The 23,739-nt window shown below is 50.5% G+C and overlaps 1 protein-coding gene across 4 annotated transcripts in view; it reads right to left on the bottom strand.

Moving 5' to 3' along the window:
* Positions 1-567: 567 nt before the first annotated feature.
* Positions 568-23,739, bottom strand: part of EDC3 (enhancer of mRNA decapping 3) — a 787,882-nt gene continuing 764,710 nt past the window's right edge. For 2 of the 4 annotated variants that reach the window (XM_069624321.1, XM_069624323.1), the window contains one exon: positions 568-1,778. In XM_069624321.1, coding sequence (XP_069480422.1) covers positions 1,444-1,778 — 335 coding nt within the window. In that variant the 3' untranslated portion in view covers positions 568-1,443. The remainder of the gene's footprint in view (positions 1,779-23,739) is intronic. The other 2 variants (XM_069624320.1, XM_069624322.1) reach the window with 2 other exon arrangements.

Raw genomic sequence — 23,739 nt, 5'->3', positions numbered from 1 at the left:
AACACTGACAAGTTTACGATTCTTTGACTAAACCATATTCTTTTAAAAATGCCTCTCACGTAACTACTTCCACCGTACCCATCTGTATATCAAAATGGAACCTTCATTATACATCACTGGGATGCAATTCATCTTGGGTCAATTCTAATCTATGTTTCGTCTCTGGTGTACCCAATACATTTAGAAAAGAAATACGCTTTGAAAATGTAGTTGCTCTATATTACTCTGGCTGCCCACGCAGCCTCTGCTGTCATCATCCAGGAGAAGTAAAAAAATAAAAAATACGTCAATTTTTCCTGCAAAACCTGTTTGCTTATTTCTTTTAAAATAGCGTTTAAGATGCGTCTGGAGCAGAGCAATTCCTCAAAAACCACAAGTCAACGTAATGCAATCAAGCAACATCCAACATTATGGACGCAGGTTGAAACAGGAACTGACATCAGAGTGTCTAAAGTGCCACAACGGTTGACTGTACTGTAGCACTACATCACTTTAGTCTATTCAATATAGTGAAATATAACCGTTACAAGAAAGGGCTTTTTGGTAATAAACAAATGAAACTCAGCCTTCTTAGTTTTATAAGATTGTTCTTTTAAGTAAAAAAATTTAGCTGCCCATAGTTTAATATTTTTGCTGGACATTTCCTTGCACAGCAATACCTCCATCAAGAACAAGGGCATGGTCCACCTCGGACGCTGCATGAAGAGGCATTTTCAAATGACACAAATGAACAGAACAGCACAACTGGCTCACAGCCTGGCTGACTTCAGAACAACTTAACTCCGCCGACAACGGCTCAAATAAAAAGACAAAAAAAAGGCAAACATAACAGACTTTCATAGGTCAAGGTCCATCATCGATTCCAGAACAGCTGCCATCTTGCATTCATGATACAGCCAACATGTGTGCAGGACTCTATAATAGTGAACTGAAGCAAAAAAGAAACTCTCCCATCCCAATTTTCAAAATGGGACATTCATACTGCAGTGTGTTTAGAAAGCCATCCCATACAGCTCAAGAAAGAAGCTGTAAACATGATTAAAACAAAAACAAAAAATGTCCTTGCTCCCATCCTCTCAGGAGAGGTGGTCGTTTCTGCTACCTGGCCTTGTAGGGGCCTCACTATGCAACACTGAGTAACCAGAGTCAGCTGTTCTTTCACAGCATGGCACAACACTGGGGAGTAAAAAATACACTTCGGTAAAAAAAAAAATACAGAAAAATAATGAGCTTGAAGTGAAGCGTCTCTCAGCAGCTGTCTTGGTTCCTTGCTGGTGCAGCAGGGACGCCTGCTTGAAATGAAGAAAAAAACAGCTTTTCGAAGACATCTCTTAAGGCCTCTTAGTTCTGCAGTGTGGAGCCAAACAGCATACACTCGTGTGAATTTGACAGGTCCTTAGCCAACCCTTTCCTCAAACCATCCTGTGATAGCAGCCTCTGTGCCTAGGTCGAGTGAAGTGGAATAACAAACTTGCAGCCAAAGGGCGAGTGATAGTTGATCCCCACCTCCTGAAAGACTTTCTGGGGGATACCTATGTCACAGAGGTATATGCGCCCTGCACGCTCACCTAGTGGCAACGGTAGCCCGAGAGCCAGTGACCACTTAGCATCTATGCCCTCTTCCAGCTCATTTACAGGTGGGTCAATGCTGAGCACAGGTGCCCTGTTTCGGCTGGCCCACTCCACCGCCGCCTTGTACCAGGGCTGGTCATGAAGAAAAGCATTCTCATGGCAGTCCAGGCAGTTGATCACCAGGTCCACAGGAGAATCTGGCAGATCTGGAAAAAAAAGAAAGCCGTGTTAATGAATATCAATATCCCAGACCTCAGAAACGGAATCATGCAACATTTCTAAGAACTTTCCAAGTCCACTGCAGATATTCTCAGCGGCAGGGAATGCCGGCCAAGCATTTATGGTGAGGACCCACTTTCAGAAGGACAAAGGAAAGGAGATGTCTAGCACAGCGGCAGCACTGTGCATTTTCTTGGTAGCCAGTGATATAATCATTCCCCACAACGTTATTCACAGAGACTAAAAAATAATGCAGGAACCTAATAATACAGGAACATAATATGCTCTACATTCTGTTTAATAAAAATATCGTGGCCAAGTGGTGGGGGAGGATTTGGAGGGGATGGTGGGGGATGTCTGTCCCCCTGAAAGGAGACATGCTTCAAGCTAAAGTGGCTTCTTATCCCGCCTGTGTAAGCAGAGAGTTGCACATTTTCACAAGGCTCACTGATTCGTTATTCACTGTATGACATTTCTCGGTTCCTTTCAATTCAGGGCTTTCAACAATAACCAATATGTGATTTCCCTACTTGCCGGCCATCGTTTTAAGAGCAATATTTTTAAACGTGCCTTTATTTTTTTTTATTAGAGCACAATATTTAAGCACTCATTTTTTTTAATGACATTTCTACAACACGATGTTTAAAAAACGTTAATATCACAAACAACTCGTTTTCATCTAGTTGTAGCAAAACTGTAGAGGACTAAATCTACTGGATGATGTGTGCTAAACCGAACTGTCTTTTTTTGGTTTAATAATCTTTATTGCGATTTTAACAGATTGAGAACGAAATAATGCAGATGATAAAATCCATAATGAACGTAGTCTGGATGGAGACAGTAATACCCAACATTCGGTGATCCAGAGAAAAACCCAAGGTAAACTGAACCTTCTACTGGATTATCTGTGCTACTACAGAAATGTTCCAGATCTTAAGCATCCTGGACCTTAAAGTTACCTTCTTCAGTTAAGAACAAATGCAATTGCTACGGAGGGCAAGGAAAAGGTGGGTTTGGAGAGTGAGCTGCAAACCTAGTCCTCAATAGTAAAGCAGACAAGGGGTATTACAACAGTTTGTGCGCTCATTTGTGCATAACACAGTGCATGTCTGCTTTAACATGAAATCTACACATTGGCCTTGAGAGAAGGTTAGGGGCTCCATTGGTGTCTGTGGTCTGTCAGAAATAAGTGCGTGTTGAAGTAGATTTAGAAATTCTGTTAAGTCAAATGTTGATTCACATGCAATGGGTGTCACTAAGAGAATCCACCACGTCAATACACTGCATCCTTCACAAGTAACGCCGTTTGCGATTCAGTATCTGAACTGATTTGACTTTCTCAGGCCTTCATAAACACAGTATACACGTGCTGTCAACGTGTCACAACCCCAATTTTTGAATAACTGCTCCTTTATAGTGCTTGATGCAGGACTATTTGCCATCTCATGCATGTGTAAACAGGTACTATTATTAACCAAATAAATGGTAATCTGCAACATAAGTGGGATGAAATGCTTCAACCGTCTTGCCAGGAGTAAAATCTGTAACCTACAGGGTGAAAACATCTCAGCAGCTAGTGCTCAACTGAATGGGCCATCTAAACTCGGATAACCTGTTTTAGTCAACTTTAATTCATGTCCATGAACTTATCGTCTCTAATGAAGCGTTAGAGCCAACAACATTGGGCTGCGGTGGGTGACTGTTGCCCAAGCTACTAGTCCAAACCAAAGGCAAGGGCCTTCAACGAGGCCAAAGGTCACCAAGTACACATTAAAGGTCAATGGTAAAGGTTCCAACGCAATGGCAGCCTCACCACTGCCTTCCTGTGAAGCAGCTTGTCCATGTCTCCTTGACCACTGGCCAGTGCGCGCAAACATGCAGGCAAGCTTGATATGTAAACTTTACAGGTGGGTTAGAGCTTCCATTCCAAGCTTGCTGAGTGCTGTGAGAGGAACAAAGGAGAAGCACAAAAGGTGAGCCGGATGCCAAGAAAGCCTGCTCTTGCAGAAATTAAATTAGAACGCTTGTAATTTTCCCCGGGCCTTCTCAGTTGACTATTTGCGGGCTCTAAGAACTAGGACAGCTGCGTGCAGGCCTTTCACTTCGCCTTCAGGACCATAATGCCCAATAGGATGCCCGGGCCGAGGCTAAAAAGCTGAACTAGTATCAAGCACCTAGAAAGCTTTTTATGTGCTACCACGTACAACAGTGAGGAATTGGTCACAGCCAAAATGTTGGCAAACATTACTGCTTGTGGATTCTATGCCACCTTACAGAGTCGGTTGTAGTTTACAAATCGGGGCATCATGGTATACTACCCAAAAAACCAGGAGCCAGCAATCCAGATGTGGTTGGGAGGAGGGCATTTTCGGGTACAAGGGACAGGCATTGCGACTGAAAGCAATGTAGAGAGATTCCGCAATAAAAAGTTCTGGAAAAGTGTGGATTTAGTGCTGCCGTGGACCGGGATATTTGGTGATGTTGGTGGGCATCAATTAAGGCTCTTCAAGTCTCACAGTGCCCCCGTGCCCCACAGCAGGACAGCTCACATTCATCTGTAGCTGCAACGTATTATGTGTTAGAACTCCACCTCCTTCAGGTCTGACTCTCTATTTAAATAAACTATGGCACGAAAAGTATCACATGAACTGTAATAAATGAGGGGCAGGGTGGGGACATTTTGTTTTAGAGCAGTCTAGTTGTAATGTTTTATGAAGCTCCCTGCCTTGTAGTCGATTATGGTATTTTATTGTTCATGAGTTTTTTGACACTAGGAAGTTGTTAAAATCTGCACAATACTGCTCTGGGTAGTTCCTCGCTATGATTGTTTTAAGCCCTTATTTTACACCCTGGCAGACAGAAGATGGATATATGTTATACTTGTCATCTGTTTAGATCTCCGACTTTTGCCATAAAGAAAAATAAGTGGAGGGCCGTCTTTAGCTTTCAATTGCCACCGCCTACAAATGCAATTGTCAAAACTTCAACACTGAGAAACGGAGGTACGAGCCCATGCGGGAGTTAGAAGAACAAGTTACTTTCTTACCTGGTAACTTTCTTTCGATGGGATGGTCCGACGACGTATTCCATATATATGACAGGTAATGTCCACAGCTGTGCTGCTTCGGAAAATCTTTGGCGTCTGCGTCCTGCGTCGATGACGTCAATGCGCCGTCCCCGAGGACCTCCACCGACGGCCGACATCACCCGATGTGATAAGTAGGACGCACGACGCCCATAGCCTCAGTTATAGTTTTTTCCCAGAACGTGTGCCACCAGATTTCTGCCAGTCAGACACACAAGGCCTTGCGGAACGCAAGCTGCAATCGCAAAAGAAATTCTGCAGTGGGGAAGGCAGGAAGGGAGCGATATGGAATACGTCGTCGGACCATCCCATTGAAAGAACGTTACCAGGTAAGAAAGTAACTTGTTCTTCGAGGGGATTCAGCCCTCCGACGTATTCCATATCTATGACAGACTCCCAAAGCAGTACCAAGCAAGGAGGTGGGAAAGAATTTAGAATACAAATTTAGCATGCCCAATCAAATTGCGGAAGAGAACTGCCTTGCCAAAGGCCAGATCTTGCCCTCCGATGGAATCGAGGGAATAGTGACGTACAAAAGTATGTACTGAAGCCCAGGTGGCTGCATCACAGATGTGACGAATAGGAACTCCCCTCTGCAGGGCAGTAGACGCAGCCACTCCTCTGGTAGAATGGGCCCGCAAGCCAGCCGGAGGGTCCTTACCCGCCAAGCGGTAACACTCGGAGATAGCTAAAATAATCCAACGAGACAAAGTCTGTTTTGTCACAGCTTGTCCCAAACGCTTTCCAGCGTAACCAATGAAAAGTTGATCGTCCACGCTGACCCGGGACATGCGCGAAATATAAAAGCTCAACACTCTCCGAGGAGCAAGCCTATGGAGCCTCTCCTCTTCCTTACCAGGATGTGGAGGAAGATAGAACGCCGGAAGAACAACCTTCTGGCTCAAATGAAAGTCCGAAACCACCTTCGGAAGAAAAGAAGGACGAACTCCAAGGACAACCCTGTCCTTCTGAAACACAGTGAAGGGTGGCTTAACTGAAAGTGCCTGTAACTCACTCACTCTGCGAGCGGAAGTAACCGCAACCAAAAACACAGTTTTCAGAGTCAACAGCCTCAAAGGGCAAGAATGTAAAGGCTCAAACGGAGCACCCATAAGAAACTTAAGAACAAGGTTCAAATCCCAACCTGGCACCAGAAAAGGTGACGGAGGGAACACATTAGTGAGCCCTTTCAAAAACTGCGAAATTAAAGGAATCTTAAAATAGGAACACTCCTCAGACGAGCGCTTAAATATGGACAGCGCCGCCAGGTAACCTTTAATGGTCCCCACTTGCAAGCCACTGTGGGCCAAAGAAAGCAAAAAAGACAGAACCATGGGAATGTCACAAACAAAAGGATCCACATTCTTAACTCTGCACCAGTCGCAGAACTTTCTCCAACGGCAACGGTACAGAGACTTTGTTGCCGGCCGCCTGGCCGAGAGCAACACCTCCATCACGTCTTCAGGGAGGTCCCAATCCTTATACCTCAACCTTTCAGAAGCCAAGCGTGAAGGTTGAGGGATCTGACCTCTCGATGGAGAACCTGACCCCCCTCCCGTGAGAGCAGATCGTCTCGGTAGGGAAGACGACGTGGAGGGCAGATGGACAAGTCGAGAAGGTCCGGGTACCACGTCCTCCGGGCCCACGCCGGAGCAATGAGGATCATCCGGGAACCGAACCTACGCAGCACTTGCGGGACGACGGGGACTGGAGGAAACGCGTACAGCAGTGGGAATGACCACTCCACCACAAACGCGTCTCCTAAGGCTCCTTTTAAAGGAAATTCCCGCGAGCAAAACCTTTCGCACTTCCGGTTGACACTGGAGGCGAAGAGATCCACTTGAGGAGTCCCCCAAAGGGCAAAGATCTCCAGGAGAATCTCCTGAGCCAGCTCCCACTCGTGAGAGATCGTGCTCTGCCTGCTCAGAGCATCCGCCGTCTCGTTGTCGTCTCCGGCCAGATGAACAGCCGAGATCGAAACTTCCTGCTGGATGGCCCAGAATTCGAGCTGCATCGCCTCCCTGCACAGCGGAAGTGACCCTGCCCCCCCCTTTTTGTTGAGGTAGTGCATGGCCACCGTGTTGTCCGTTAGAATCAGGACACTCTTTCCGCACACAGTCGGCAGAAAAGCCTTCAGGGCAAGCCTGACGGCCCTCAGCTCCAACAGATTGATATGGAGTCTGGACTCCGACGGAGACGAACGACCGCTGACTCAACTCGTTGGCATGAGCTCCCCATCCCGTGAGCGATGCGTCAGTCACGATCGTCACCTCCGGTCAGGGCAGACAAAATGGGGCCCCTTCATCAGATTTCCCTCGACGGGCCACCACAGAAGGTCCCGGGCCACCGAGGGCGGCACCTGAACAGGGTCCGACAGCCTGCCAGAGGACTGAGACCACTGGAGCTTGAGTGCCCACTGCAAAGATCTCATCCGCAGACGAGCCTCTGGCACCAGAAGAATGCAGGATGCCATGAGGCCGAGCAGTCTCAAGAACTCGGACGCTGGGAGATTCTGGGCAAACTGAAACTTGTGCACCATCTGCTGAATGTGAAGAGCCCTCACCTGAGGAGGAAAACACTGCCCCAGGGATGTGTCGAGCACTGCTCCGATGTACTGGAGCCGCTGCGTTGGTGTCAAATGGGATTTCTTTAAATTGAGGGAGAAGCCCAGCCTGTGAAGGGAGTGGCAGGTGACGGACAGATGATCCAGGACTTGCTCGGGAGAGCTCCCCCTGATCAACCAATCATCCAGGTGGGGGTAGACGTGAATCCCCCCTTTCCTGAGATGCGCTGCCACCACCACCATGAGCTTGGTGAAAACCCTCAGGGCGGAGGTCAATCCGAACGGCAGGACCCGAAACTGAAAGTGCGAGTCGCCAACCGCGAACCTCAGGTACTTCTTGTGCTTGGGATGGATCGGCACATGGAAGTAAGCATCCTTGAGGTCGAGAGACACCGACCAGTCCTGAAGTTGAAGGGCCTGGAGGACTTGAGAAAGAGTCACCATCTTGAACTTGTCCTTCCGGACTCTTCAAAGAGAGATTCCCAGGTGGATTGTCGTGAGGCCTCTGCCGAAAAGGAAGACAGTAGCCGTGGGTTATGATCTACAGAACCCACACATCGAAGTAATGGCTTGCCACTCTACAAGATGCTGCGCCAGCCTTCCCCCAACCGGCGAACCATGGGACCTGGCCTCATGACTGAGTGGTAGCGGCTGCGGCGTTGCCTGAGGGCAAAGAGGCAACAGCCCGAGCGGCCTTGGCACCTCGAGTACCTTTGTGTCCACCTCTGGCACTCTTACGATGGCCTCTTTGACTGCTAGCTCCCCTCGCTTTACTGAAGGAAGAGTAATAGCGAAAGGAACCTCCCCTCCATTGCTGTCCCCTAGGACGAAAAGGCGGAGGTTGGCGAACTGCAGCGCCCAACGACTTCGCTGCAGCTTTGGAGGTCTGCAACCTCTCAAGGCTTTCGTCAGCCTTGCTGCCAAAAAGGTGTTCACCGTCAAAAGGCATGTTGAGGAGCCGGGACTGCACATCAGGAGCGAACCCAGACTTCCGCAACCACGCAAACCTCCGCATTACGGTGCTCGTCGCCATGGACCGGCTGACACAATCCGCCAAGTCCAAACCCGACTGAACGGCCTCACACATAGCATCCTTGCCATCCTGAACCATAGCAAGGAAACCATCCCGTTCGTCCCCTTCGGGAATATGATCAGCCGCTAAAGCATCACAGTTCCACAGAGTGTGTGTGAAACGAGACAAGGCACATATGGAGTTGGCCGCCTGAAGCGCCATACCCCCTTTCTTCGCCCAGCCGTCAAAACGTTTGTCGTCCCTATCCGGAGGGATGGTAGGATACGACGCCTGCTTTGCCAGGGCCGTAGCCGCCTGCACCACCAAACTCTCCGGGGTGGGGAGCCTAGACAAGTAGCAGGGGGTCGCTACTGGCTGGACGGTATTTTCGTGACAAAGACTTGCCCACTGCCGGGAGACTCTCCGGAGCAGTCCAAGCCACCGCCACCCTTTTCTGCAGAGCCATATGAAAAGGCAAAACCGGGTCACTGGGCGGACCGAGATCAAGTATGTCCGTAAGATCATCCTGAACGAACTCCCCTGGGGGAGCTGACCAACCCAAGTACTCGGTAACCCGAGACATAAGGCGCCGATATGAAGAATTGGCATGAGCGCCAGGTTCCGGCCGACAAAACTCCACCTCCGGAGAGGTGTCCAGTCCACTGGCATCATGCAGCGACTGCCTCAGGTCATCAAACTGTCTGTGGCCCGAGATAAGGTCATCTGGAACCGTAACCGGAACCATGCCGCCATCACAGCCTTCATCACCCTCTGAAATGTACTCCAGGTGGGGAGAGGAAGACCTCTGTGGACCAAAGCAGTGTCGGACCTTAGCCATAGCCTTTCTAGGGGCAAACCCCGTGCCACGGGGCCCCTCCGACACCACCGCCTCGAAAGGCGTCGAGGACGCCGAACGAGTCGGCGCCGGCGTCGACAGAAAAGGCATCGAGGGCGCTGAACGAGTCGGCGCCGGCGTCGACAGAAAAGACGTTGATGTCGAGCGAATCGGCATCGATGTCATCGGCGGCGTCGACACCGTCCTCGAAGCCGGAGCTCCGAGCGTGTCTCTCGACAACCTAGGCGTCGACGACCCCCGCGGAGGCGGAGCTTCGAGAGAAATTGTCGACGACCTCAGCGCCACAGGCGTCGACGTCTTCTACGTAGACGGCACAGGATCACACGGTCTCGAGCGCGTCGAGGACCGGGACCTGGCACGGGCATGGCGACAACGGCTACCCTTGTCCGAGCGGGACCTCTCCCGCAAGCCGTGCCGACCACCCGAGCCCGAAGGCGTACGAGCGGTGTCTCTCGACCGGTGCCGACCGACCCCATTCAGAGGCACGGACGGACCGGTGCCCTGCGATTCAAGAATCGCTAGCATCTGCTTCCCGAAGGAAGCCCATTCCTCCGGTGTCGCTTGCATGGAGGGATAAGCGACCCGGCGACGGGTGGAGTCCTCGGAAGAGGACGGGGAAGGCGTCCTATGCCGGCGCTTCCGGGAATGCCTCAAAGAGGCGAAGGAGTGGCGAGACCGACTCCTGGAAGGAGACCCACTGGACTTCCGACGATGACGCGGAGAGTCGCCCCTCGAGTCATCCGTCGAAAGCCCCGCAGACTTCGACTTCCGGGGCTTAGATACCCGGCCTACCGACAGATTCTTCTTGCGTTCCCGCAAGGCCTTTGCCGTGAGCGACTGGCAGTCGACACAGTCGTCCGTATCGTGGGCCTCCCCGAGGCACCAGAGGCAGGCGTCGTGCCGAGTCCGTGACCGACATCTTGGACACACAGTCCCCGCAGTTCTTGAAGCCCGGACACGGGGTTGAAGATGAGAAAGACATCGCCACGAGCAGGTCTACACAACAAACCGAACAGGTTCAACGAACCGAGAATAGAAAACAGCAAACTCCAACTAGTCGAGGCATACCGAGATTCACGAAGCGAACACGTTCGCGGAAAAAACAGAACTGAGGCTATGGGCGTCGTGCGTCCTACTTATCACATCGGGTGACGGCCGTCGGAGGAGGTCCTCGGGGACGGCGCATCGACGTCATCGACGCAGACGCCAAAGATTTTCCGAAGCAGCACAGCTGTGGACATTACCTGTCATAGATATGGAATACGTCGGAGGACCCACTCCCCTCGAAATGCCTAATTTACATCCTTCCTGGTGGAATAAACCAGCCATAGTGGAATAAGCAATGAGAGTCCTTGCAAAGTAATGGTTGATTTAGGTCTAGTTTCTTCAGTCTATAACCCAATTAATGTGTTCACTAACACTATCCCTAACCAGAAGCACATCCTATCCCTGTTATACCTAGGCTGGAGGTGGTGCACCGCCTATCTAATAGGATAGGAGAAGAGAGAAACTCTCCCTACCACTACAATGAGTATTGAACTACTAAAATTAGCTGAGATCCTGTCCCATAGCAAAACACACAGCCGGACAGTTCACGTGGGAATATTTAATAGGTGGCACAATACCACGATTTATTCACCCTGTGTGAAGTATGTTCCTATTGTGCAAGAGAAGTGACTCCCCTAAAAATAAGAGCTAAGACAATAGAATTTCTTTCATGTTATCTCATAAGGTGTTTTAAGGTCTTCCTCATAATAAAGATGTGAGCATAATTACAATTCTACAATAAATGGAAGCATAACCAAACATGTCCTCTAGACACTGGACGTTTGAAGATGTTACTTATACTGTGTATCTCACGGATCACTCGGAGATATAAGCAAATTTGCGTGGTCGACCGGTTTCGATGACATTACTACTGTAGTCATCTTCTTCAGGACCAATTTCTTTTCAAAATGCAGCCAGTCATCTACCCATCAGATGAGGTGGGAATCCAACCCAGCCTGGGAAGTAAAATTAAAAATAACCATTATTTAGCCAGGTTTAGCGTCATGAATTAATTTGACAAAAAAGCACTATATGCTGGTGTAACTATTCAAAGACAGTAGTCAGTCGATTAATTGGCCCTACTCCAACATGTTGAGCTAATATCAGATAAATAGAAAACCTCGCCACTCTCTTTTTTTCGGGTGCAACTAATACTCCCCAACAGGGTCCCCAACTTCTATGTATAATTGTGCCCTTCAGGGTAAAAAACACATTTTATTCGAAGAAGGCATATTTAGTTGCCAAACAATCACTATCAACAAATTACCTTATCTCAGCGTATTCAAACTGTTGGGCGTGCCCCTCTGCTGGGCCGCAGCCTCATGTCCAAGGCGGTGCGGTGCGCATCCACAGCCTGAAAAGCTGCCGGACAACAGATTAAGCAGTCTGCTGTTCCAGTGAGCGCTGCTGAGAGGTGCGGCTGGCTGATCTCTGCCGACTCGTGGATGACTACGATGCGTTGGGAATATGCAAACATAGGAATGCATATTCCAAACACAGCGTGTGAGGTGATCTGGCGTCACACCCCCCGTACCCTTCGTTCTTTGTGCTGACAGCCTTTCAAGTGGGGACATTTATAAATTTGGCTCACTTAAGCCATTATTTTTACACAGCATGCGCTTATTTCACAATTAAGAACTGAACATTGGGCATTTGTATTCACCAGGCCAGCACAAGTATCAGTTAGCTGACCAAACCTATGCAAAAGAGAATTAAAGTGCCACACAGAAAAGTTAAACTATTTTCTTTATTTTCATGTGTCTTTGACACACCAAAACGTATGTTTTTCCTATATTACTTTTTAGTTGCATATGGCGCATCCCTGGAAAGGTTAACTGTTTTCCTGCTTAAGTATTCTAGTAGCTGCTTTGGGACATGGACTAAATGCATCCTCTCAGCATCAAAGGTCTTTTAATGGTCTAAACAATCAGCCACTGCCTAGCAAGCACACCAGATGGCAACTCAATGTCACTTGGCACCTTGATTAGGAAAGGAGTTCATTGTGTGTCACCATGCAGACAGACAGTCGTCCATGGCAAATCAATGCAGTGATGTGTGCAGCAATGATTTGTGCGTGGCACAAGTCGCCACCCTGTTGGTTAATGGTGTTTATGTGGTTGATCCCTTATGTAACAGCACATATACCTGTTTTTGTTTAAAATGCTTCATCAGCTTATTACTGGTTAGGCTAAAGTTTGAAAGAGGTGCAATCCTTTCTGTGTAGCCTTTCTGTACATTGTTTATTGGGCCTCTCTTGTGTGGTATCCTGCCCTGTCTGTAGATATAATTCCCTTTAGATGTTTCTGTATTGGGGTTGGGCATGCCCACACTGAGACCCAGCCCCTTCTCTAAAATTCTTCAGAAACAAGAAGTAAAAGAGCCCTTGTACCCCATTTTAAGTGGTTGATGTTGCAGCCATTTTATACTCGCATCCAAAAACGTAAGCTGTCCAAATGAGCATGTATGGTTACAAACATTTTAATGTTAGGATGAGTATTGTGAACCGTGATGTGAGCACCAAGCCATGCATCAGGTATACATTTAGAGATTCACACATACAGTCCTTTTTTCACATACTTGTTTATCAAATGCAGATATCTCTGATCACTGTTATAGTCCCGAAAAGCTCTTTGATTCAATGCAAAGCATACAGGAATCCCCATTGGTGCTATTTGTCCTCTTTCCCACTCTCAGAGAGGTATTTTGAAAGAGTACAATAAGAGTGTACCAGACTGTCCATCTTGGAATGATAACTTTCTATTAGAAGGTAATTCATACGGTTAGTCGAGTATTGCCCCTTACGAAATACATGTGAGGTGATACAAACAGAACACCTGCAACACAGGGCAAGGTCAGTGGGCCCTCAGACCCTGATAGTCTTTTCACACCGCAGTGTGCCAGTATGGGCAGTTTGAAACTGCATTCAGGCAAGGCCTTCCTTAAGAGCAGGTGACAGAAAAACCATTTACTTGGGCAGTTACAGCTGTGTTTTCACATTAGAATTCTTCTGTAAAGTACTTGAATTACAATGTAATGAAATCAGCTTCATTTATATAGCAATTATTTATTCATATTGAGGAGGGGGGTTTGTCGCAGGACAGAGGTGTAGTTTGGCAGTCACCTGTGGCAGTCAGTGGGGGTGGGAGGGCGCATTCTGGTGTTTCGCCCTGGGCACCAAGTTGGCTAGAAACTGCCCGAATTACAGCACACACCACCTTTTGCGGGGATGACCAGCCACTCCCATCTGAATGCAGAGCAGGAAATCACTAATGATGGCTCATTAGTGACATACTGCCCTCCTTTCAGATGGGAGGGGCTGTAGGGGGGGGGGGGACTGTAATGTATTCAGTTCTCTGTTTTTTGTCCTGGTGATTAAAATGTGCGCTTTGCATTACAAGCTGTGTGCCGCAGACTGGTTCCACTCTTAAGTGGGGGAGAAATTAGGACTGTGGGGACTCTGTACAAGTGAACAGAACAAAGACCCCATGGGTCCTCATTTCTCCTGCAGCAGCAGTGGCCAGGGAAGGCGCCAGGGCATTTCATCCTTTTCATACGAGGGGCCTTCACTGTGCCTGATAATCCCAAGATTCTCTATAATTTTATGCAAAGCTGCATGTGATTTTTACAAGGTTATTTTACTCACTGAATGCTGATCAAGTCACCCAACATCGTTAAGGTCCAGCTTTGATTAATACTTCCCTGAAGAAAATACTGGCATTAATGACTGGGTGATGCAGCCTTTTCTGGCAGAGGAGGTGGTGCATCTTCCATTTGATGTCCAGGAGGAGCTAATTGAGGTTCAGTCGGACACTACTCAGCAATCTGAATTTAGGAACATTGCAGTGGGTGACTTTTGGCTGAAGGTAATCCTGGAGTATCCTACATTGGCAAGGTCTGCTGTACAGTCTCTCTTACCCTTTGGGTCTTCCTACTTGTGGGAAATAGGCTTTTCAGCATTGGCTGTACTGAAAACGAAATGCCGCACAAGGCTGGAAGTGGAGGACAACCTCAGAGTGGCGGTCTCAAAAATAAAGCCACATATTGACTCACTTTCTGCAGAGAGAAAGGCCCACCCTTCCCATTAGTACTTGGCTCTGTAAAATCAAATTGCCTTCTGCTGAATATACCAAAAGGAATGTATTTTGAGAAAATGAAAGCCCTACTTGAGAAGTTTGTGTTTACTTCCATAGTTTCTATGTTTGGATTGGAAGCAATTGTCCTATTGTCTTGGAATGTCTCCCCAACAACATATCCCTTGAAAACTATGGCACCAAGCATTCTGCAGCCATCTCTATAAAAAGATGGCTGCAGAATGCGGTCCTGCACTCGGCTTGTTAAATAACGTGAATGTGATAGAGACCAGCAGATGGTCAGATGTTAAACGGTGGAAAATGTGACGAAAGGCCACTGCGAGTGTTGCCTAAATGCTGAAAAATGTCTAGAAAGCCCTTTAGATAGGGCGTGTATTGAGTAAGGAACAAGTTACTTACCTGTAACTGTTGTTCTCCAGCATGGGTCTGGCATGGATTCACATGCTCATGAATATTCCCCGTCGTCAGGCTGGGAATCCTCGGTAAAGAAAAAGCAGTATCAGTTTTGTTTCTGATCTGTCTTTCGTAGTAGTAACCAATCACTGATTTCTGCGTCATACTGACCACAGCCAATGACTGCCATCTCCCTAAGCCCCGCCTCTGGCATCCATCTTCAGATTTGGTAGCACGTGAAGTGGAGTATGACCAAGTGAAGAGCCGCAGAGGGGTAGGCGGGAGGGTTCGCATGTGAATCCATGCCAGACCCATGCTGGAGAACAACAGTTACAGGTAAGTAACTTGTTCCTTCTCCAGCATGGGGTCTGGTATGGATTCACATGCTCATGAATATAAGAATACATAGCAGTACACACATGCACAACCACGGGGGGTGGCAAAAGGCTCAACGTTAAGCAATACAAAAACTCAACATTAAGCATCTCTTACCTCCTCACCAGGCTCACCTTAAGTGAACAGGTTGCGCAGCACTGCTTGGCCGACCCTGGACTCCTCCCTGGAATCCCGATCGACGCAGTAGAATCTCGTGAAGGTGTGCGTCGACCTCCACGTAGCAGCCCTGCAGATGTCCAGCAGGGGCACACCAGATAGGAACGCCATAGTAGCAGCGATCGCTCTGGTCGAATGGGCTCTCGGACGGCCTGGCAGCGGTCGGTTAGCCAACCGGTGGCAGTGCATGATGCAGCCAGAGAGCCATCTGGAAATAGAAGACTTCGAGAGAGCCTTCCTTTGATTCACAGGTCCAAAGTTCACGAATAGCTGTGATGTCCTCCGAAAACTCTTTGTGCGGTCCACGTAGAACTTCAGCGCTCTAGCCACATCCAGCGAGTGCAAAGTCCTCTCGGCCGGCGACGAAGGAGACGGGAAGAAAACAGGTAACACCAGGGGCTCGTTAAGATGGAAGTCCGACGGCACCTTGGGCATAAAGGAGGGGTGCGTCCTAAGCACCACCCTCGAGGCATGGAAAGTCAAGTACGGTGCTTTGCAGGATAGGGCCTGGATCTCTCCCACTCGTTGTGCGGAGGTAATGGCCACCAGGAATGCAGTCTTCCACGACACAAACTTCATCGGTGCGGAGTGCATCGGCTCGAATGGGGGCCCCATGAGCCTGGTCAACACCACTTGAAGTGCCGGGGCCTTCACCGGCGGGAACGACCGGAACAGTCCTTTCATAAACTCTTTTACCAGTCGATGGGACCACAGGGACGTCTGTCCTGTGGTTCTGGTATATCTGGAGATCGCCGCCAGATGAATCTTAATGGAGGCATGGGCTAGCCCAGCCTTTGCCAGCGATAGCAGGTACGGCAGCACTTGAGGGGCCGTAATCCGTAGGGGGTTGATCTTCTGTGCTCGGCACCAGATAGAGAACCTCTTCCACTTGTGACCGTAGCATTTGAGAGTCGAGGACGCCCTGGCCTTTGCAAGAACCTCTCTGCAGTCGGCCGGTATATCGTACCCTCCAAACTCTAGCGCTGCAGGAGCCAAGCCTGCAGGTTCAGCGACGCCTGGTCGTGGTGGAAGATGGCGCCTCCTTCTCTGGAGAGAAGATCCGCGTCCGCCGACAGCTTGATGGGAGGGGACGTTGACAAGTCCAGAAGGTCCGGGAACCAGATCTGCCTCGGCCACGCTGGTGCGACGAGGATCATCCTGCACCGGGACCTCTTGAGCTGGTTGATGAGTCGAAGCAGCAAGGCGGGACCGCATACAGGTGTAGGCTGTCCCAGGTGAAGGAGAACGCATCGCCCATGCTTCTCGGCTGGGGAAACCCTGCTGGCGAACCTCTGGCACTTCGAGTTCGTCGCTGTTGCGAACAGGTCGATTTGGGGTTTGCCCCATCGTCGGAAGAGTTGATCCACCTGATCCTGGTGCAGTTCCCACTTGTGACACGCGCGCAGCTCCCTGCTGAGCTAGTCGGCGATGGTGTTTCTTTCTCCTGCCAGGTGGAAGGTAACCAGGAACATCCCCTGGGCGACCGCCCAGTGCCACAGATCCTGTGCCCCCTTGGATAGGGCTGGGGATCCGTGAAGATCCGCACCACCTTGCCCTTGAGCGACGGAAGGAACGATTTGAAAGCCCAGAACACGGCTCGGAGTTCCAGGATGTTGATGTGCAGGAGCCTCTCCTCCGGGAGCCAGAGGCCTCTTGCGTGGAGATCTCCGGTGTGGGCGCCCCAACCTTCCAGGGAGGCGTCCGTCGTCACCGTCTGCTGGTACGCCGGCGTCTGAAAGTCCTTGCTCGCCGTGAGGTGCGCTCGAACGCCCCACCACTGAATCGCCTGCCGGAGCACCTCGTTGAGGGGGACCCTGTCTTCGAAGGCGCCCGTCGCCTGCATCCAACGGGCGTCGAGAAATTCTTGAAGAGGGCGCATCCGTAGTCTGCAGAGGCGCACCAGGTAGATGCAAGAGGACATCATCCCCAGGAGGGACTTGATGGACCTCACCCCGGCCACGTCTGTGGCTAGCAGGTGCTGCACTTTGCCCAGAATGGTCTTCGTCTGTTCTTCCGACGGTGCCGCCAGGCGCCTCACTGTATCGAGCTTCGCTCCCAGAAACAGGGCCACCTGCGACGGCACCAGGTGGGACTTTGGGTAATTTATGGCGAATCCCAGGTCTGTGAGTAGCTGGACGGTCCTCGCAGTGTGTTCGACGGCGAGTTCCCTCGTCCTCGAGCGGATGAGCCAATCGTCCAGGTAGGGGTAGACGTGAATCCCCTGCAGGCGCAGCCGCGCCGCCACAGGTGCTAGGCACTTGGTAAAGACCCTGGGGGCCAACTTCAATCCGAACGGCAGTGCTCTGAATTGGTAGTGGCGTCCCTGGACGACAAACCTGAGGAACTTTCGGTGACTTTTGAGGATGGGAACGTGGAAGTATGCATCCTCCAGGTCCAACGACGATAGAAAGTCGCCTTCCTCCAGCTGTCCCAGCACGTGCTGGAGGGTGACCATCCTGAACTTTTGTGACCTGATGTATTTGTTCAAACGACAAAGGTCCAGGATGGGGCGCCAGGCGCCCGTCTTCTTCCTGACGAGGAAGTACCTTGAGTACACCCCGGAGCCCCTTCGGGACGAGCTCGATGGCGCCTTTCCTGAGCATCGCCCGTACTTCCAACAGCAGTTGCGGGACGTGATTTTCCTTCCTGGCCACAGGTGGAACGTGAGGGCACTTCTTCAGGAATTCGATAGAGTGTCCTCTTGCCAGGGTATCCAGTACCCAACGGTCGGTGGAGATGGACTTCCACACGCCGACGAAATTTGTCAGCCGGCCTCCCACCGGGGTGCTTCGGTGGAGGCCCGAGGCCACGGCCAGTTCAGTCCTGCTTGGAGGTGGTGGCCTTGCCGACCCTGGCCACTTTGCCGACGGCGGCGAGGCGCTCCCTGCTTGCTGCGACCCCTGTAGGCCTCCTGAGACGAGGAGCGTGCCGCCTGGCGGTAGGACGACGAGCCACCGCTGGATCCCTTGGAGGCCCCCTGTCTGCCTCCGGAGCTCCGAAAGGGCCGTCGTTGCTGAAGGGCTCCTAGGGCGCGGGCCGTCTCCGTGTCCGTCTTTATGGCTTGGAGGGATTCGTCCACCGCCTTCCCGAAAAAGTTGCTGCCGTCAAAAGGCATGTCCAACACCCTGGTCTGGACGTTCTGACGGAAGTCGGTCGCCCGGAGCCAACCCCGTCGTCGTAGGCAAACTCTGTTGCCCAGCTGGCGGAACCCGGTATCGGCAATATCTGTTGCCACCGTTATGGCGTGGTCCGACACCACCTCGCCTTCTTGAAGTATTTCCAGGGCCTCGGACCTCTTGTCGTCCGGTAGGAAGTCCAATATGGGGGCCAGCTTAAACCAGAGCTCCCTGTCGTAACGGGCCACGATCGACAGGGCGTTGGCCGCTTTGATCGTCGTCGCCGCCGACAAAATGACCCGTCGCCCCATGGCGTCCAACTTCCTACCCTCGCCGTCCGGAGGGGAATTCGACGTTGAGGCTCCTGACCCCGCCACTTTCTTCTTCGCCGCCGCCGAGACGACCGAGTCTGGCGTTGGCTGGGCCCTGAGGCACAGGGGAGCGGTCTTGGGGACCCGGTACTTCTTCTCGTACCGGTCCCGTTTGGCTGGTGCCGTGGAGGGGTTCTTGAGTACCGACAGGCCCTCCTCCCAGATGTCATCGATTAGAGGCACCGCGATGACAGTCTTCCTCTTGGCCTCCCGGCGCTGATAGAGGAAACCTTCCTTTTTCTGCTCCTCCGGGCAGAGCTGGAACAATTCAGACGCCCTGGCGATCATGGCGTGGAATGAGCCAATCTCGTCGGGCTGAGAGGCCCGTGCGACGGGAGACCCGTTCCGTCGTCGTCGCCCTCAGAACCCGTCGTCGAGCCCACCGCACCGTCATCTCCCGACTCGTGGGAGGATGAGGAGGGAACTGTAGGCCTTACGGGGGCGAGTGGAGGAGAGGGTTGGGTCCTCTGTCGTTTGTTCTGAGGACTTCCCGACGGGCCAGGTTGCGGGTCCTCCGGCCTGGGCCGTGGTAATCTCGTCCTTAGCTCAGAGCATAAGGACTGGATCGCAGACAAAATGGCCGCCAAGCTTTCCTGAGGCCTAGGTACCGGCTGCGCCGGAAGGGAAGGCTGCTCTTCCTCGCCATCGTCGTCTTCCTCGGTTATCTCCCGAGGATCTTTCTTACGGGATCGAACCTTCTCGAATTGGACTTCGAGATTCCTCACGGCCTCGGTCAGTTCCTCCTCCGAGGCTGACTCCGAACTCGAGGAGGCTACCATGCCCCCCCTCGCTTCTTCCATCATGGTGGCCATGACGATGGGCTGAAAAGAGGATTCCCCTCCTTGGCGGCAGGGAAACTCTAGTCCTGGAGGCAGTCTCCGCTGGCGGGGTCTCTGCCGGCTTGGCCAGAGTCGCCGCGATCGCCTCGATAGAGGCCTTTGCCTGCTGGGTAAGGGCCTTCACCACCTTAGGTGCGTCCCGGGCCTTCTCCTTAGGGGTAGGGGCGACGCCTCGCTCCCCCTCTCCCGAGATCGGACGGGGCTTCTCCCGAAGCTTACCCGGGGTCTCGGACTTCCTCTTCCCCGAACCGGAGCACTGGCTCGTGGTTGACGGTGCCGGGGAAGGTGCGCCCTGCCTGGCGACCGAAGAGCCCGACCTTTCGGTGCTCCCGGAGCCAGCGGTCTCGCGGCGCTTGGCCTGGTGTTGGGCCCCTGTCGCCGGGGCGCCCGCACAGGACTTAGAAGCCCGCTCGGACCCTTTCTTCTTCTTCTCACCCGTTGAGCCCTTCTCCAACCAGCTGGCGAGACGGGATCGACGGTCCCTCATGGTCCGCTCCGACAACTTCTTGCAGAACTGGCAGTCCTTCTCTACATGAGTCTTGTCCCCATGAAGACAGTAGAGGCATCGCGAATGTTCGTCCTCCTTAAACACATTCTGCAGCCCGCATCCAGGGCAGCTGCAAAACAGCTTGGGTCCGGGTGACGAACTTGAGTCCTGGGCCATCTCGAAGTAGGCCGCAAATCTTCTGGAATCCTCCAAAAGGTTGATTTGACGAAATCTTCACCCTTGAGGGGCGTAGGAAAATCCCGCAACGGGTACCCGTTAACGGGAGTAGAAACGGTGGAGCTTGAGGCTCGATTAACCGAAAAATATGAAAATTCACCTGAAAAAGCGCGAAAACGCAGCAAAAGCTCGAGAGCTAAGCACGAGGACTCCCAACACTTGAACGTGCGGTAAAAATCTGAAGATGGCTGCCAGAGGCGGGGCTTAGGGAGATGGCAGTCATTGGCTGTGGCCAGTATGACGCAGAGATCAGTGATTGGTTACTACTACGAAAGACAGATCAGAAACGAAACTGATACTGATTTTTCTTTACCGAGGATTCTCAGCCTGACGACGGGGAATATTCATGAGCATGTGAATCCATGCCAGACCCCATGTTGGAGAACAACAAAACCAAAGTTTGGGATACACGAACCAGTTGCTAATAGCATATTGTTGCATCAAAAACTGAGAACTTTAACATACTAAAAGATATACCATTCCTTTCTTTCTATGTGTGGGTGTCTTGCTTTAACTATATCAAGCCAAAAAAGCCGGATCTGCAAAAGGGACCGCCATGACTACCTGTAAAAAATGCCTGCACAAAACTTGGAACATGAGATGAGGTAATTTGTTGATAGTTATTGTTTGGCAACTAAATATGCCTTCTTTGAAAATGTGTTTTTACCCAAAGGGCTCAATTATAAATAGAAGTTGGGGACCCTCTTGGGGAGTATAATGTCCTTGCCCCTGAAAAAGAGAGTGAGGAAGGTGTATATTTATCTGATATAAGCTCTGCATGTTGGAGTAGGGGCACATTAATCGACTGACTACTGTCTTTGAACAGTTACACCAGCATATAGTGCTTTTTGTCAAATTAGTTAATGACGCTAAACCTGGCTAAATAATGGTTATTTTTAATTTTACTTCCCAGGCTGGGTTGGATGCCCCAGCTCATCTGATGGGTAGATGACTGGCTGCATTTTAGTAAGAAAGTGGTCCTGAAGAAGACTACAGTAGTAATGTCATTGAAACCGATCGTCCACGCACATTTGTTTATTACTCAGACTGATCCTTGAGATAAACAGTATAAGTGTCATGATCTCTGCTTCCAAAAGGTCAGGGTTTTCCCAACTCCCTTGGAAGCAGATCCATAACCCAGGTTACGAGTGCCAACCAGTCCCAATTGGGACCTTTTGGACCCAGTCCTGGCGCCAGTGGCACCAGGCTCATAAATATGCCCAGTCCCAGCGCTGGAAGCGCCGGGCTCATAATGCTTGGGTGGACTTACCTGCAGCAGACCATGCTGCTTACTTGCCTGCTAGTTGAGCCTCTGATCCTCTTCTGTTTGGAACTACTTTTCCTGTTGGGTGGGGCTGGAGCCACTCCCTAGATTCAGAACACTGGAACTCTTCTGGAAGGCAGGAACTCTTTTCTTACCAGGAACTCTTTTCTTACCTAGGCGTGGCTGTGGAAGGAGACACCTAAGCACTACAGGAGGCTATTTAAACCACACCCGGTGGATGAATCTTGCTTTGCGTTATTCTGCAACCTCTGCAGCAGGACGCTCATCGTGTCTTCTGCATCCGGTCCTGGGCCTAAGGAAAAAGGCTTACCATCCTGGATCCAGTCTTCAGCAACACCTATAAAGACAAGAAAGAACAGGTTAGCATTCCGGCATCTGAAAGGCAAAGGCTTACCATTCTGAATCCAGTTTTCAGCAACACCTATAAAGACAAGAAAGAACAGGTTAGCATTCCGGCATCTGAAAGGCAAAGGCTTACCTACTCTTCGTGCGCTCCGGAGGTCTTCACACTGCATTCCGGCATCTGAAAGACAAAAGCTTACCAACTCTTCGCACGCTCCGGAGGCCTTCGGCGCTGCATCCCGCATCTGAAAGACAAAACAAGGTGCGTTTAAAGACATTGGGGAACTTTAATACTCACGTGCCATTACTCCTTTCCACATCTAATCCAGTGGGAATTCCGGCACCCTGCAGCCGCTCCGAACTCGTACCTGCAAAATAAAAAGACAGTTAGAGCGCATCGTGAAGCAGGCAACAAGCGCTTACTTACGTGCTTCCAGGCGCTTCTATTCATCACACGGGCTCCATCTTCAACTCACTTCAGCCCGTCATCCGCCATCGCCGGAACCCTGCAAAACAAGAGACATCATTACTAAAGACTTTAAAGACATTTGAATGACTCGAAACTTACCGTTCGTGCAGTAAACGACGGACAGCAGTCCTCTGAAGTCAAGAGGCCTGCGCTACCTATCCAGTGAAGAAACTGGTTACAGCACCCTGCCCCGAGGCAGATGGAGAGCTCGGCATTCACTTACCTAAGGTGAGAGCGTTAACCTTTGGGGGTCTACAGGAGAGGAGAAGAGGAAAGAGATAGGGACACCCCAATAACCCCAGTTCATTAACCCCATATTTTCGATCTGCAGACATCTTACTCTACACGTCAGGCATACAGTGCACAGAGGTCCAGCCCAAAGAGCCAACCGGGTGCTACACATCACCTTTGAAGATACGGTAGTCGCCCAGTCAAGACCGGCGCCTCTGCGAGAATCAGGTGAGCATTACAATAAGTAACATCTTCAAATGCCCAGTGTCTAGACAACACATTTGGTTATGCTTCCATTTATTGTAGAATTGTAATTATGCTCACATTTTTATTATGAGGAAGACCTTCAAAAAAACATATGAGAAAAAATGAACAAGAAATTCTAGTGTCTTACCTCTTATTTTTAGAGGAATAACTTCTCTTGCACAGGAGGAACATACTTCACGCAGGGTGAATAAATCATGCAAGTTAATTGCCTGTAGGCCATTCCTTATGACACCGAACTACATCACCCTGGCCATAACGCTAGTTATGTCAAAAATCAATTATTGCAACTCTCTCTTTCTAGGGACTAGCCTTAGAAACATGAACAAACTACAAGTGACACAGAATAATGCTATCAGGGCTGCCCTCAACATCCCAAAGAAGTTACACATAGCTAATTAAGGTTGCATCTTGTGTCGGATATCTGTTAAACACAGAATCGCCCTCAAAACACTTGCCTTAACACACAAAGCCAGAGCCAATCTCGCCCCTGCATACCTCTCCAACAGACTTCTGCCACACACCAAGGCCCCTAAGATCGGCCCAAGTCCACACTATGTCTATCCCTAGATTCAAGTTCCAGAATTCAGGGGATCCAGCTTCCTGTCCAAGCGGCAAAGCTTTGGAACACGCTTCCGCCGTCCATTAGATCTGAACCCTCCTTCCCTATTTTCAAGAGAAAATCTACACTCTGGCTGCACGAACTTG

This window comes from Ambystoma mexicanum, chromosome 11 (genome assembly GCF_040938575.1).
Source record: "Ambystoma mexicanum isolate Mex_15411 chromosome 11, UKY_AmexF1_1, whole genome shotgun sequence".
Lineage (NCBI taxonomy): Eukaryota > Metazoa > Chordata > Amphibia > Caudata > Ambystomatidae > Ambystoma > Ambystoma mexicanum.
Note: the sequence above shows the minus strand (reverse complement) of the source record. Positions and strands in the feature narration are given on the sequence as shown.